This window comes from Trachemys scripta, chromosome 8 (assembly GCF_013100865.1).
Source record: "Trachemys scripta elegans isolate TJP31775 chromosome 8, CAS_Tse_1.0, whole genome shotgun sequence".
Classification (NCBI taxonomy): domain Eukaryota; kingdom Metazoa; phylum Chordata; order Testudines; family Emydidae; genus Trachemys; species Trachemys scripta.
The window spans coordinates 66,423,644-66,440,796 of record NC_048305.1 but is presented as its reverse complement, the minus strand read 5'-3'; the positions used below and the strand labels follow the sequence as shown (position 1 = coordinate 66,440,796).

At 47.6% G+C, this 17,153-nt stretch overlaps 1 protein-coding gene across 1 annotated transcript in view; it reads left to right on the top strand.

Annotated features, from left to right (window-relative positions):
- KIF14 (kinesin family member 14) overlaps positions 1-17,153 on the top strand; it is a 90,750-nt gene that overhangs the window by 36,457 nt on the left and 37,140 nt on the right. Inside the window, exons 16-20 of the mRNA XM_034780050.1 lie at positions 11,676-11,823; positions 13,028-13,180; positions 14,015-14,141; positions 15,227-15,320; positions 16,379-16,517. Of these exons, the coding sequence (XP_034635941.1) occupies positions 11,676-11,823; positions 13,028-13,180; positions 14,015-14,141; positions 15,227-15,320; positions 16,379-16,517 (661 nt within the window). The remainder of the gene's footprint in view (positions 1-11,675; positions 11,824-13,027; positions 13,181-14,014; positions 14,142-15,226; positions 15,321-16,378; positions 16,518-17,153) is intronic.

The following is a 17,153-nucleotide window of genomic DNA, read 5'->3' as shown; positions in this document are numbered from 1 at the left end:
TTCTCGTCCACTGTAACCCGGAGATCCTTTTCTGCAGAACTGCTGCCTAGCCACTCGGTCCCTAGTCTGTAGCAGTGCATGGGATTCTTCCTTCCTAAGTGCAGGACTCTGCACTTGTCCTTGTTGAACCTCATCAGATTTCTTTTGGCCCAATCCTCTAATTTGTCTAGGTCCCTCTGTATCCGATCCCTACCCTCTAGTGTATCTACCACGCCTCCTAGTTTAGTGTCATCTGCAAACTTCAGCCCCTGCTCTAGTCGGTTATCGCCAAATAGCCCTTATGAGCCCGTCTGACTCTCTCCTCCCCCCCCCCCCCCCAGCAACCCCACACTGTCTATCTCCCCATGTCTTATGACATGGCCTGACAGGTGCTGTGAAGAAGGCAGTCTTTCTCTTCCCTATCCTAGCTGGGGCTGGCCAGGAGCAGCTGCTGTGTTCTAGTGCCACAGCACCCTCTGGTGGGCAAAAGGCAGCACTGCAACAACTTTTCAGCAGAAGCTATTTTCTGGGGGGGGAAAAAATTAAAAATATATGTGGCACATGAAATATGCATGCAGAGTGGCGCAGAATTTCCACAAGAGTAATACTTTTCTCTGCCTGGGCTCTGTCACGGGAAGCACACAGATGAGGAACAGTGGTGGCTCTTCCAGAATCTGCAGCTAGAGAGGAAGGATGCAGGGTAGCTATTCTAAAGGCTCCCTCTACCTAACCGCCAATATAGTTTTAGCTGCAGGCTTTCTCTTCCCACTCTGATTAGATCAGTGTAAGAGCACAGAGTACCTTACCTTTTATAGAGCAGCAACAATACAAAGAGGATGGTGAACAACATTTGTATCCAGCTGTAAGTGGTAGTATGAGGTGCTAAGGTGGGCTTAGTGTGTGTGTGTGATGTGGCACCCTGTTGGCCCACAGAAAGCATGCTATCAGCCCACTAGCTCCACCCGTGGCACTTGGAAATCTGCATTCCTCATTGATTTAAAGTTTGGCTCTTCTAATCCATGTGACTGTAGCTATGTGAGTTTCTACAGCAGATACTATTTGTGAAAGATTCTCAATAAAACAGTTCTTGAAACCAAATGCAGTAAAATAGACATAAAGAACATAACATAAGAACAGCCATACTGGATCAGACCAAAGGTCCATCAAGCCCAGTATCCTGTCCTCTGACAGTGGCCAATGGCAGGTGCCCCAAAGGGAATGAACAGACAGGTTATCATCAAGTGATCCATGCCCTGTCACCCAATCCCAGCTTCTGGCAAACAGAGGCTAGGGACACCATTCCTGGCTAATAGGTCCATCAATGGCTATCTTCCATGAATCTATCTAGCTCCCTTTTTGAACCCCGTTATAGTATTGGCCTTTACAACACCCTCTGGAAAGGAGTTCCAGAGGTTGATAGTGCGTTGTGTGAAAAAATACTTTCTTGTGTTTGTTTTAAACCTGCTATCTATTAATTTCATTTGGTAGCCCCTTGCTCTTGTATTATGAGAACGAGTATATAACACTTCCTTATTTACTTTCTCTATACCACTCATGATTTTATAGACCTCTATCATATCCCCCCCAGGCGCCTCTTTTCCAAGCTGAAAAGTCAGTCTTATTAATCTCGCCTCATACGGAAGCCGTTCTATACCCCTAATCATTTTTGTTGCCCTTTTCTGAACCTTTTCCAATTCCAATATATCTTTTTTTTTAGATGTGGGGCGACCACATCTGCACGCAGTGTTCAAGGTGTGGGTGTACCATGGATTTATATAGAGGCAATATGATATTTTCTGTCTTATCTATCCCTTTCTTGATGATTCCCAACATTCTGTTTGTTGTTTTGACTGCCGCTGCACATTGAGTGGATGATTTCAGAGAACGATCCACAATGACTCCAAGACCTCTTTCTTGAGTGGTAACAGCTAATTTAGACCCCATCATTGTATATGTATAGTTAGGATTATGTTTTCCAATGTGCATTACTTTGCGTTTATCAAGATTAAATTTCATCTGCCATTTTGTTGCCCAATCACCCAGTTTCGTGAGATCCTTTTGTAGCTCTTTGCAGCCTGCCTGGGACTTAACTCTCTTGTAGTTTTGTATCATCCACAAATTTTGCCACCTCACCATTTACCCCTTTTTCCAGATTGTTTATGAATATGTTAAATATGACTGGGCCCAGTACAATTCCCTGGTGGACCCCACTCTTTACCTTTCTCCTTTATAGACCTATGATAGAGGTCTATAAAATAAAGAGACCATTTATTCCTACCCTTTGTTTCCTATCTTTTAACCAGTTACCAATCCATGAGAGAACCTTCCCTCTTATCCCATGACTGCTTATTTTGCTTAAGAGCCTTTGGTGAGGGACCTTGTCAGAAGCTTTCTGAAAAACTAAATACACTATATCCACTGGATCTCCTTTGTCTGCATGCTTGTTGACCCCCTTAAAGAATTCTAGTAGATTGGTGAGGCATGATTTCCCTTTACAAAAACCATGTTTACTATTTGCCAACAAATTATGTTCATCTATGTGTTTGACACTTTTGTTCTTTATGATAATTTCAACCGATTTGCCTGATACTGAAGTGAGGCTTACTGGCCTGTAGTTGCCAGGGTCACCTCTGGAGCCCTTTTTAAAACTTGTCATCACATTCGCTATCCTCCAGTCATTTGGTACAGAAGCTGATTTAAATGATAGGTTCTTCTTCGAGTGCTTGCTCATATCCATTCCATTAGGTGTGCGCGCGCCGCGTGCACGATCGTCGGAAGATTTTCTACCCTAGCAACACCGGCGGGTCGGCTGTGGAGCCCCCTAGAGTGGCGCCTTCATGGCGCTGAATATATACCCCAGCCGACCCGGCGCCCCCTCAGTTCCTTCTTACCGCCCCTGACGGTCGTTGGAACTGTGGAGCGCGGCATAGCTGTCCTCCACTCTCCCTAGCTTTGTTCTTGTTCATAGTTGTAGTTATAGTTATAGTTATAGTTCTAAAGTTGTAGTTAAATAGTTAGTAGTTTCAAGTTGTTTTAGTTGTTATAATAGTCCAGGGGACTAAGGGGGTCGTCTCCCCCTTTCTCCCCCGGCCGCGGGCTCGGGCTCATGCCCAAAGCTCCCGGCTTCAAGCAGTGCGCCTCCTGCGCTAAACCTATGCCCACGAGCGACCCGCACGACTCCTGTCTGAAGTGCCTGGGAGAGTCCCATCAAACAGATAAGTGCAAGATCTGTAAGGCCTTCAGACCCAGGACCAAGAAGGAGCGGGACTTTTGGCTCCGGCAACTCTTGATGGAAGCGGCACTTAGTCCAGACGCTCCATCTACAAGTCAGGCCCCGGCACCCAGCGCCTCGGTGCGCAGTGCTCCGGCGGCACCGGCCACGACGACCACGCGAGTGGTGTCGGACAAGCCGCCCCGGCACCGGACCTCGTCGGCACCGCAAGCGCAGCAAGTGCCTCGACGCCGGTCATTATCCCCGGGGCATAAAAAAGCCCATAAGACGGGGACCTCCGCGCCGAAGACGCCGGCTCCCCCAGTGCCGGGGGTAGAGCCGCGTCCGCCGGTGGAGCACCGGAAACAGGTGCCTCCAGCACCGTCGACTCCGGCACCGAGGCCGTCGAGTCCGGTGCAGATAGCGTCTCCACCGAGGCCGGCGGTGATACAATGCCTCCCGTCGACTCCAGAGACCTTCACGGCGGCGAGAGACTTAATAGCTCTCACGGAGCCGGCACCGCCTCAACCACCGGCACCGACGGCACCGTTAACTCGCCCGGTCCAGTCGAGAGGGAAACCTGCACTAATCCGTCCTCCATCACAAGGGCTGGAACCTCGGCACCGATCCAGGTCCCGAAGCAGGTCCCCACGCCGCTCGCAGTCCCGGCACCGAATATCGCCTCGGCACCGGTCGTACTCGCGGCCAAGATCTTCTTCGAGACAACGCTCTACGTCTCGGCGCCGCTATGATCGTCGGCACCGATCGACGTCGAGACGTAGTTCTCGGCACCGCTATGGCCGACGCTCGACGTCGAGAGGCCGCTCCCGGCACCGGGCATACTCCAGGTCCTCGTCGAGGTCCAGATCTGACTCCCGGCACCGACGAGGTCATCGGCACCGATCGCGGTCCCGGCACCGATCGCCGGCACCGCGTAGAGATAGATCTCCGGACCGGCACCGTGCGGCACCGCAGACCGCGGGAATCGCCTCGACGCTCTCGGCACCGCCGTGGCCATCGAGATCGGTATCCCACTCATCGGAGGACCTCTCGAGATCGGCATATCCCCCTCAAGGGCAAGCCGAGGAACAGGACTTGGGCCATTGGCGGGAGATGGCAGAGGACCATTCTCATGGCCCATCTCATTGGTCATTCTGGACCCCGTGGGCGTACCATCAGGAGCAAGGGGCTCCAATACCCTCGACCTCTCGCTCGGGTCATTCCGTTAGAAGGGCCCCGGAGTCCACAATCTCTCGGCCTCCGCCAGGGGACATGGAGGCTTCCGTGTCCGTACCGCCTGACGCCCTGGACCCAGGCGCAGGTGACGCTCCGGCCCAGGAACAGGAAGACCAGGACCAGCCCTTGGATCCCGTTCCACCGGAGGCATCTTCCTCTTCTTCGCCGGACGAGGCAGTGGCGGGCACATCGTGCACGGGCCCACCTCCAATAGATCTTCGGGCTCACCAGGATCTTCTGCGCAGGATGGCCCGTAATATGGACCTGCAGGCAGAGGAGGTAGTGGAGGTGCACGACCCGATAGTGAATATCCTCGGAGCGGATGCCCCATCGAGGGTAGCGTTACCCCTGATCCGCACGATACAAAACAATGCGGATACGATATGGCAAACTCCTGCCTCTATCCCACCCACAGCGAGAGGGGTGGAACGGAAATACTTTGTCCCGTCGAAGGACTACGGGTACTTGTATACCCACCCACAACCGTGTTCACTGGTGGTGGCATCAGTGAACGCACGAGAGCGCCACGGCCAGCAGGCTGCAGCGCCAAAATCAAAAGAGGCCAAACGGCTCGATTTGTTTGGCCGTAAGGTTTATTCAGCCGGAGGGCTGCAACTTAGAGCGGCAAACCAACAGGCACTGCTGAGCCGCTACAATTTTAACTCCTGGAACTACATGGGGAAGTTTAAGGAGTTGATTCCCCAGGAGTCCAGGGAAGAGTTTGGAGCCATGGTAGAGGAGGGTAAGAAGGTGGCTCGAACCTCCTTGCAGGCCTCCTTGGACATAGCAGACTCGGCTGCGAGGACCATGGCTTCGGGTATCGCTATGCGGAGGATCTCCTGGCTTCAAGTTTCGGGTTTGCCTCCGGAGCTGCAGCAAACCCTACAAGATTTGCCCTTTGAGGGACATGGTTTGTTCTCAGACAAGACGGACTCTCGCCTGCAGAGCCTCAAGGACTCGAGAACAATCATGCGCTCCCTGGGGATGCATGTTGTGGGCCCTCAGCGCAGACCATTTAGGCCGCAGCCTCAGCGCTTCTACCCCCCCCGCCTCGTCAGAGACAAGACTCGGTCCGGAGGCGAGGGCGAGGTGGTAGGAGACGGTGGACTGGCCCTCAACCCGGCCAGAACCAGGGGCCACCTAGACCACCTTCAGGCCCCAGACAAAACTTTTGAAGGTGCGGTCGAGGACGGTGCACCAGTCATCCCCCAGGATTCAGCCCCCTCCTTTCGGGATCGTCTCTCCCACTTCCACCATGCTTGGTCCCTTATAACTTCGGACCGTTGGGTCCTCCGCACGGTGGAAGAGGGATACGCTATCCAGTTTTCTTCTATCCCCCCCCTCCCACCCCCCCTCCCCGTCCCTCTTCAGGGACCCTTCTCACGAGCAACTTCTTATACAGGAGGTCTCTACGCTCCTGGCCATGGGGGCCATAGAGGAGGTTCCGATAGAGTTAAAGGGCAGGGGATTTTACTCCCGTTATTTCCTGATCCCCAAGTCCAAAGGAGGTCTACGGCCCATCTTGGACTTGCGCGGACTCAACAAATTCGTAGTAAAGTTGAAGTTCCGCATGGTCTCTTTGGGGGCCATTATCCCTTCCCTCGATCCTGGAGACTGGTTCGCCGCCCTCGACATGAAAGACGCATACTTTCACATCTCAATTTACCCACCTCACAGATGCTTCCTGCGATTCGTGGTAAACACGGTGCACTACCAATTTGCAGTCCTTCCCTTCGGCCTATCCTCGGCCCCAAGAGTGTTCACGAAATGTATGGCTGTCGTGGCAGCGTACCTTCGTCGGCAAGGGATACAGGTGTTCCCGTACCTAGACGACTGGCTGGTGCGCGGTCGCACCAAGGAGCAAGTTCAAGCTCACGTCCACAGAATAGTGCACACATTCAACGAGTTGGGCATCCTACTCAACAAAGACAAATCCACTCTAGAACCTACCCAGAGAATAGAATTCATCGGCGCAGTTCTAGACTCCAGACGTGCACAAGCCATCCTGCCAGACAACCGCTTTGGCACCATCACGAACCTCATTCAAGGGCTCAAGGCCTTCCCAACTACCACGGTGAGGTCGTGCCTTACCCTGCTGGGTCACATGGCTTCATGCACGCACGTAACCAGGCATGCCAGACTTCGGCTTCGCCCACTTCAAACCTGGGTGTCATCAATATACCGTCCACATCGGGACACCCTGAACATGGTGGTCACGGTCCCGAACTCGATCCTGGCCTCCCTCACCTGGTGGCTAGATCACAATGTGGTCTGCGAGGGGATGCCATTTCACGCCCCACAACCCTCTCTGCACCTGGTCACAGACGCGTCATCTCTGGGTTGGGGCGCCCATCTCAACGAACACCATACCCAAGGCCTGTGGACTGCATCCCAGTTAGCCCTGCACATCAATGTTCGGGAACTGATGGCGGTGCGCCTGGCGTGCCAGGCATTCCTCAATCTCCTACGTGGCCGCTGTGTGTTAGTTCTCATCGACAACACCACGGCCATGTTTTACATCAACAAGCAAGGAGGAGCACGTTCGTCAATTCTATGCCAAGAGGCCATTCGCCTGTGGGACTTCTGCATCGCCCACTCAATCCATCTCACGGCATCGTTCCTCCCTGGAGTCCAGAACACTCTAGCGGACCGACTCAGCAGGTCCTTCCAGACGCACGAGTGGTCTATCCGTCCGGACATCATACATTCCATCTTCCAGAGGTGGGGGTTTCCCCAGATAGACCTGTTTGCATCTCGAGACAACAGAAAGTGCCACGTGTTCTGCTCCCTACAAGGTCGAGCTCCGGGCTCCCTCTCGGATGCGTTTCTCCTTCCCTGGAAAGACCACCTGTTTTATGCCTTCCCTCCGTTTCCTCTGGTCCACAAGGTACTGCTCAAATTGCGCAGAGACCAGGCACAGGTAATTCTGATCGCTCCAGCGTGGCCGAGACAACATTGGTACACCACACTGTTGGAACTCTCGGTTCAGACACCGATCCCGCTTCCATTATGTCCGGATCTCATATCTCAGGACCACGGTCGGCTGCGTCACCCCGACCTGCAATCACTCCACCTCACGGCGTGGCTGCTCCATGGTTCACCCAGGCAGAGCAGCAATGCTCGCACTCTGTCCAACAGATTCTGCTGAGCAGTAGGAAGCCCTCAACACGCTCCACGTACCTGGCCAAGTGGAAGCGGTTCTCCTGTTGGTGCGAACAACGAGCCACGTCCCCGTTGCAGGCACCCATTCCTCTCATATTGGAATATCTCCTCTCCCTAAAACTGCAAGGGTTGGCGATATCTTCAATCAGAGTTCACCTGGCTGCTATATCAGCCTTTCACCCCGGGGAACTCGCGTCCTCGGTATTCTCTAACCCGATGGTCGTTAGATTCCTCAAGGGCTTAGACCGGACGTACCCACAACAGCGTCAGCCCGTCCCGACGTGGGACCTTAATCTGGTCCTCTCCAAACTCACAGGTCCTCCATTCGAACCACTAGCCACCTGTTCACTTTTGTACCTGTCCTGGAAGACAGCCTTCCTCGTAGCCATCACCTCAGCAAGGCGAGTTTCTGAACTCAGGGCACTTACATCCGAGCCCCCTTATACAGTTTTCCATAAGGATAAAGTGCAGCTTCGTCCACATCCTGCCTTTCTCCCTAAGGTGGTTTCTCCATTTCATATCAACCAGGACATATTTCTCCCGGTCTTTTATCCCAAACCACATGCCACTCGCCAGGATCAACGTTTGCATTCCCTGGACGTAAGAAGGGCCCTGGCCTTCTATATTGACCGCACAAAGCACTTTAGAAAGACGACGCAACTCTTCGTTGCAGTGGCCGACCGAATGAAAGGCTCACCGGTCTCCTCACAACGCCTATCCTCCTGGATTACGCCTTGCATCCGGACTTGCTATGACCTGGCAGGTGTCTCAGCACCGCACCTCACCGCTCACTCCACGAGGGCCCAAGCCTCCTCGACTGCTTTCCTGGCACATGTTCCGATCCAGGACATTTGTAGAGCGGCGGTTTGGTCATCAGTCCACACGTTTACAGCTCACTATGCACTAGTGCAGCAGTCCAGGGACGATGCTGCCTTCGGATCAGCGGTTTTGCACACAGCAATGTCTCACTCCGACCCCACCACCTAAGTTGGGCTTGGGAGTCACCTAATGGAATGGATATGAGCAAGCACTCGAAGAAGAAAAGACGGTTACTCACCGTTGTAACTGTTGTTCTTCGAGATGTGTTGCTCATATCCATTCCAAACCCGCCCCCCGTCCCCACTGTCGGAGTAGCCGGCAAGAAGGAACTGAGGGGGCGCCGGGTCGGCTGGGGTATATATTCAGCGCCATGAAGGCGCCACTCTAGGGGGCTCCACAGCCGACCCGCCGGTGTTGCTAGGGTAGAAAATCTTCCGACGATCGTGCACGCGGCGCGCGCACACCTAATGGAATGGATATGAGCAACACATCTCGAAGAACAACAGTTACAACGGTGAGTAACCGTCTTTTACAGATGACAGTTAGTAGTACTGCAATTTCACATTTGAGTTCCTTCAGAACTCTTGGGTGAACATCATCAGATGCTGGAAACTTATTACTGTTTAGTTTATCAATTTGTTCCAAAATGTCCTCTAATGACACCTCAATTTGGGACAGCTCCTCAGATCTGTCACCCCAAAAAAATGGCTCAGGTTTGGGAATCTCCCTCACATCCTCAACAGTGAAGACCGATGCAAAGAATTCATTTAGTTTGTCCGCAATGGCCTTATCATCTTTGAGTGGTCCTTTAGCATCTCGATCGTCCAGTGGCCCCACTAGTTGTTTAGCAGGCTTTCTGCTTCTGATGTATTTAAAAAAATTTTTTACTGTTCCTTTTTGAATCTTTGGCTAGCTGTTCAAATTTTTTTTTTGGTCTTTCTAATTATATTTTTACACTTCATTTGTGTGAGTTTATGCTCTTTTCTATTTTCCTCATTAGGATTGTGATCACAGAACCCCCCTTGGGAGCTGCCACCCCATGTGCCAAGGCTACTTCTACCCCTGCCTTTCCTGCCAGCTCGGGGCCCCAGCACCCTGTCTTGCTGAGCCAGACACTCCCGTCTGCTCCAACACAGGCACACGGTCTGAATTACTTGCCCCAAAGCTGCAGGTTTACCTGAAAGCAGCTAACAGAAGTGTTCCTGTTTTTAACACTCAGATGCCCAACTCCCAATGGGGTCTAAACCCAAATAAATCCGTTTTACCCTGTATAAAGCGTATACAAGGTAAACTCATAAATTGTTCGCCCTTTATAACATTGATAGAGAGAGATGCACAGTTGTTTGCTCCCCCAGGTATTAATACATACTCTAAGTTAATTAATAACTGCTTCTTTTACTTTGTTATTTAGCCACGGTGGCTCTTCTTTGGTTCTCTTACTGTGTTGTTTAAATTGGGGTATACATTTAAGTTGAGCCTTTATTATGGTGTCTTTAAAAAGTTTCCACGCAGCTTGCAGGGATTTTACTTTTGGTACTGTACCTTTTTAATTTCTGTTTCACTTACCTCCTCATTTTTGTGTAGTTCCCCTTTCTGAAATTAAATGCTATAGTGTTGGGCCTCTGTGGAGTTTTCCCTGCCACAGGGATGTTAAATTTAATTATATTATGGTCACTATTACCAAGCGGTCCAGCTATATTCACCTCTTGGACCTGATCCTGTGCTCCACTTAGGACTAAATCAAGAATTGCCTCTCCTCTTGTGGGTTCCAGGACTAGCTGCTCCAAGAAGCAGTCATTTAAGGTGTCAAGAAACTTAATCTCAGCATCCCTTCCTGAGGTGATATGTACCCAGTCAATATGGGGATAGTTGAAATTCCCCATTATTATTATTGAGTTTTTTTATATTAATAGCCTCTCTAATCTCCCTGAGCATTTCAGAGTCACTAACACCATTCTGGTCAGGTGGTCTGTAATATAGCCCTACTGCTATAATTCTTATTTTTCAAGCATGGAATTATTATCCATAGAGATTCTATAGTACAATTTAGTTCATTTAAGATTTTTACTTCATTTGATTCTACGCTTTCTTTCACATATAGTGCCACTCCCCCACCAGCATGGCCTTTTCTGTCCTTCTGATCTATTTTGTACCCTGGTATTACTGTGTCCCATTGATTATCCTCATTCCACCAGGTTCTGTGATGTCTATTATATCAATATCCTCATTTAATATTAGGCACTTTAGTTCACCCATCTTACTATTTAAACTTCTAGCATTGGTATATAAGCATTTTAAAAACTTTTCATTTTTTGGCTGTCCCCTATTACATGATGTAATTGAATGGGACTTTTTTTCATTTGACGGTTTCTCATCAGATCCTCCCTGTATTTCATCATTTTCCATCCTCTCCTCCTTATTATGACATAGGGAAACTCCATTTATAGATCCTCCCCTAAGACATGTCCACACCACATGCTCCTCCATACCTGTAGGCTTTCCCCCAGCCCTTAATTTAAAAACTGTTCTACGCTTTTTTTAATTTTAAGCTTCAGCAATCTGGTTCTGTTTTGGTTTAAGTGGAGCCCATCCTTCCTGTATAGGCTCCCCCTCTCCCAAAAGCTTCCTCAGTTCCTAATAAATCTAAACTCCTTCTTCCTACGCCATCGTCTCATCCACTCATTGAGACCCTGCAGTTCTCCCTGTCTAACTGGCCCTGCGCGTGGAACTGGAAGCATTTCTGAGAATGCTACCATGGAGTTCCTGGACTTCAATCTCTTATCTGGAAGCCAAAATTTGGCCTCCAGGACCTCTCTCCTATCCTTCCCCATGTTGTTGGTATCTACATGTACCACGACCACCAGCTCCTCCCCAGCTCTACACATAAGCCTATCTAGATGTCTCGAGAGATCCGCAACCTTCACACCAGGCAAGCAAGTCACCATGCGGTTCTCCTGATCATCGCAAACCCAGCTATCTATGTTTCTAATGATCGAATTGCCCAAAATGTAGCAGCTGTGGCTAAAGTCTTTTTCCTTCTTGTGTGTGATTTTTCTCCCTGGGGGAGGTGAGAACAGATAATCAATAAACTACAAAAACTTAGCACACCCACCACAATTAAAATGAGAGGTTTTTAGACCTAAATTTCACATTTGACCGAAGCAATAAAGTAATGAATATAGCATTTGTTACTCTTTTTAACTCATATGCAACATACTAAAAAAGGTTAAAAGCTAACATTTTAATTTAAGTTGCTCACTACTTCCAGACTTGAATCAGAAATTGAAGAGGCACGACTGAAAGCCAAGGAAGAAATGATGCAAGGTATCCAGGTTGCAAAAGAGATGGCTCAACAAGAACTTATTTCTCAACAAAAAGTTTACGAAAGCAAGATAAAATCACTAGAAGCAGAACTGGTAAATTGCTTTGCATAATTAAACAAAAAGGTGGATTGTGTAGCCTTTCATGCTGTCTCGCATGCCTGAACAGCTGTATCCCTGGCTCGCTCTCTCCTCTTCTTTGAAACACTTATAAAAGGCCACCTATTGCACAAAGTATTTCAGCTATAATGCACTCTTTTTGCACGGGGTTTTCATTCTTTCTTGTATTTGCTGTTCTGCTAGTTTGCATGTGCCTTGGGGCAAGGACTATTACAAGCAGGATACAATTTTCAGGGTATGCTGGCTTGATATAATTAATAGAGAATAATATATGGTGGCAAAGTGATAAATTTATGATACTTTACTTCTCAGCAAATGTACTATAGCAGGGGTGGGCAAACTTATTGGCCTGAGGGCCACATTAGGATTCCGAAACTGTATGGAGCGCCGGGTGGGGAAGGCTGTGCCTCCCCAAACAGCCTAGCTCCTGCCGCTTCCCACTTTCTGCCCCCCTCAGAAGCCCCAACCCATCCAACCCCCCCTGCTCCTTGTCCCCTGACTGCCCCCTCCTGGGACCCCCACCCCAACCACCCCCCAGTACCCCACCCACTATCCAACCCCCCTGCTCACTGACCCCTGACTGCCCCCACCCCTATTCACACCCCTGCCAGGCCCTTTGGGACTCCCACGCCTATCCAACTGCCTGCTGCTCCCTGTCCCCTGATTGCCCCCTGGGACTCCCTGCCCCTTATCGAATCACCGCGCCCCCTTACCATACCGCTCAGAGCACCAGGACTGGCAGCCACACTGCCGCACAGTCTAGAGCACCGGGGCAGGCCAGCGGCGCTCGCAGCCATGTTGCCCGGCAGGAGCTTGCAGTCCCACCGTCCAGAGCGCTGGCAGCACAGCGAGCTGAGGCTGCGGGGGAGAGGGGACAGCAGGGGAGGGCCTGGGGGCTAGCCTCCCCGGCCGGGAGGTTAAGGTCCAGGCAGGATGGTCCCGCGGGCCGTAGTTTGCCCACCTCTGTACTATAGGGTATAACAGTTGATGTTCATTGACTGGGATATAACCTCCCATTGCTGAGAAAGTGAATTTATCTCTCTAATGTATAGAGGCCATAAATCTTTCATGGACTGAAAGGAGAACAGACTCTAATATCCATCTTTAGCGAATGGGTTGGATGAGCTGAAGCATGTGATTTTTCCATACCCCATTCATTCTGTCCTTTTATTTTTTTTAGAGAGAAGAATCTCATAAGAAACAAATTCAGGAAATGAATAACCAGCAGACTGCTAATAAAATACAAGAACTGGAAAAAGCAAAGCAACATCTTGAGTTAGAAGTACATTTCAGCAAGAAGCGTCTGGAAATGGAGACATTAGCCACCAGACAGGTAATTTTAAAACATGCATCTTGTCTGATCACTCGTATATTTAAATAAACCATTATAATAGTATTTAACTTTATTGGCTCTCTTAAAAATAGTCCTTTCCAAAATGATTTTAAGACGGACGTGTCTCATTTACTGCCCTCTTATTAAATCAGCTGCTATTTGGGGAATCAGAAATAACAAGGTCAGCTATAATTTTATGTAATGGGGGCTGGGTAGCTGATATTCCAAACTTAGGGGAATGTTGAGCTCACCAAAAATGATGGACTCAGGCATAAGTGCAAGCAATGTCTAGAATGTTAAGCATTTGGGGAAATATCTGAAGGAGCCAGAATACTTTCAAAACTTGTTTCCTCAGATTAAAAACATGAAAGGAGACTTGACGGCACCCCTGAAAATGAGGAATTATTCCTAAATCATATTAATAAATGTAATACCTTACATTTTGACCCAGGTTAGGTTTCTACATTTGCTGACTGCAGTAGACACCAAAACTTCATTATTTTCCATGACTGCTAGTGCACATTTTCTTTCATCTTTAAACTTCTATGATAGATTTTTTCTTTTTAAAATAATTGATACATTATTCTGTTCCCTTTTTCTTGAATTCAGTAGTCCCATTTAAATAAAAATGCTCTAACATATACATGTCAGAATTTAAGCAAGCAATGAAAATTGGTAGAATTTGTGTTGTCTTAACTGATGTAGTAGAGGGATTGGATCAAAGTTTATTGTAAAGCATGCAGTCTCAAAAGATAAAATAACCTCTCACCCCATTTTATCCTTTGCTTCTTGTAAAAACATTGTCATGGATGGATCTATATGTCTTTTCTTTAGGCTTTAGAAGATCATACTATTCATCATGCAAAGATTCTTGAAGCTCTGGAGGCTGAGAAGCAGAAAATTGCTAAAGAAATAGAAACTCTCCAGCAGAATCGTGGAAATGGAAATAAAACTATAACTAGTATGTGTGTGTTGGGGGTGGGGGAGGAGAGAGAGAGATTGTGTACAGCAGGGGTGGCCAACCTGTGGCTCCAAAGCCACATGCGGCTCTTCAGGGGTTAATATGCAGCTCCTTAAGTAGGCATTGATTCCGGGGCTGGAGCCTTGCATGCCTGAGCCTTGCATGCCCTCGCTCCCCCACCCCCCCCATAGCTTCCTGCACAGGTGAAACAGCTGATTGTGGTGGGAGGGGGGAGTAGGCGCTGATTGGTGGGGGCTGCTGGCAGGCGGCAGGCAGGAGGCACTGGGGGCTGGGGAGCAGGTAGGGGGCTACTGACATATTACTGTAGCTCTTTGGCAATGTATATTGGTAAATTCTGACCCCTTCTCAGGCTCAGGTTGGCCACCCCTGGTGTACAGTGTAACTTTCAATTCATTATTATTTCCTCTGCTGTCTGGCAATGGAGAGAGAGGCTTTCTCCTCTTCTCTTCCCGCTTGCTGGGAGGTTTACTTTCTGGCAGAGAGACCTCTTTAGTCTCTGTTTTCACTATCCTTCTTGTGAGAAAATTGCTGCATTTCTGGTTGAGATGGGATCCTAGTAGCTTAATCTGTTATCTCAATGGTATTGAAGTTATAAGATCTTCATCTTTATTGTTGGGATGCGATCCTTGCCCTTCTTGAGACATGCACATCAGGCAGCGCTAGAGTGATACTTTGTTCATATTTAGTTGGGCTGGGTGAACAAACAGAAACATGTAGATTAGCGTACTTCCTCAGCAGACCAAAGGTTCTCCCGTCATCAGACGGTCTAGGCTTTGTGGGAAAGAGCAGGAAACACAGTTGTGGAGGCTGGAGGACCAGAGCAGAAAGGTAAAATGTATTTGTTTCTAAAACCATGCAAATATGATGCCTACAGTGATTTAAATGGCATTCCAGTTTTGACATATCCTTTGAAAGTGTGAACTGTCTTTTAGTGTTTTCAGTAAATTGGAAGTCCGTGAGACTGCCTTGTCCACCGAACTCCTTTAAAGGTCTCCTTTTTTGGTCTGGAATCATTTCATTATGTTTGATCCAGTCGACCATAATCTTATGTGTTTTTTATTTAGTTAAGCCTAACTGGAATTCTATGAAACTCTCTCTGATGATCCAGGAGGCCAATACCATTAGTAGCAAATTAGGAAAGCACACAGTCTTTGGCAGGTGAGTTACCTAATTTACACACTAGGCATGTGTTTTAAAAAACAAACAAACAAAAAAAACCCTAAATTTGGTGTTGGATGTGGAATGAGCGTATCTTTTTCTTAGAAGACTTTTGCTTAATACTCTTAACTCAAACCTGTTGGTTTGCAAGTTATTTTGAGTAAACTGATTTATAATAAATACACGACAAAGAAACTTCTATTTAAGGCTTCTCAAGAGCCATGATCTTGTATACTATTTTGGTATTTCTCCTTTGAATCTGACTGTATTACAAGAAAATTTTATAGAACCAACCTGATTACAACACTCCTAATACAGGAGTAAGCAAGACATGAGAAGTAATCCTTCAACTATACTCCACGCTGATTAGGCCTCAATTGGAGTATTGTGTCTAGTTCTGGGTGCCACATTTCAGGAAGGATGTGGACAAATTGGAGAGAGTCCAGAGAAGAGTGACAAAAATGATTAAAGGTCTAGAAAACATGACCTATCAGGGAAGATGGAAAAAATTGGGTTTGTTTAGTCTGGAAAAGAGAAGACTGAGAGGGGACATAACCTTTTACATATTTGAAAACTGTTGTTACAAGGAAGAGGAAGAAAAATTGTTTTTCTTAACCTCCTGAGGCTAGGACAGGAAGCAATGGGGTTAAATTGCAGCAAGGGAGGTTTAGGGTGGACATTAGGAAGAACTTCCTAACTGTTAGCGTGGTTAAGCACTGGAATAAATTGCCTAGGGAGGTTGTGGAATCTCTCTCATTGGAGATTTTTAAGAGCAGGTTAGACAAACACCTCTCAGGAATGGCCTAGATAATATTTAGTCCTGCCATCTAGTGCAGGGGACTGGACTAGATGACCTCTAGAGGTTCCTTCCAGTTCTATGATTCTATTATTTTAATTAGCCCCTTGATATTATTTGTTACTTGAGCAAGCCAAATTTTTCAAAAAGTAATCTTTGCCTATTGGCAAACTATTAGCCTCATAGTGTTCCCCTAGTCCACTCTTTTGTTAATTTTGGTGATCATGGCTTTTGTATTTTTCTTTTTTTTTTTTTTAATTAGACATGATATATCAGAACAAGGAGATGGCACTGGACCTTCTGTTAAAGTGCTGGTTCGTAACCTCAAGCTGGGAATTGCAACTTTCTGGAGCCCGGAGAAGTTTGAATATAAGCTAGCAGCAATGAAAGAACTCTATGAGGTCTGTAAAAACTGAAGAAAAACTTCACTAATTGTAAACATTTAATTTAAGATATTGATGAAATCAATTAAAGTTAGATTCAGAATTTGTCAGATTTTAATGAACTAAACATCTGTGCTTTTTATGTAGAGTAGGGGAAATCCTAGTTTTTACTCGGTTTTATGCGTTTTAGTTTTTACTCCATCCTTCCTTAGCTAAAGCTCTCATTTACTTAGTAAAAACTGAGTAATGACTTCTGGACTTGGACCCATGTTTGTAACTATTGTATGTGCGCGCGTGCTCATACATTCTGAGAAAATATCAATTGTAAAAGGTCTTATGGATTTTTTTTTTCTTCAAATTTTCACTAGTTTTTGGATCTGGTAAAGTGTAATAAAAGCCCTTGGCATTCATTTTCTCAGTGTTTCTGGGAATACCCTTTTCAGTTTCATAGATTGATCTGGGATCTTTCTTTTGCTGTTTCCGGAGAGAACTGTTGACAGCAGGGAGATATGTCCCTGACTAGAGGGCAGGAAACAAATTTGATTAGACCAGTTGTGACTTCCTTTTTATTTGTTACTATAAAATGTATTACACACAAATAGATTGCTAATGAACTTCCACCTTTAGGTTTCTGGAAAACAGCTCACTCTAATA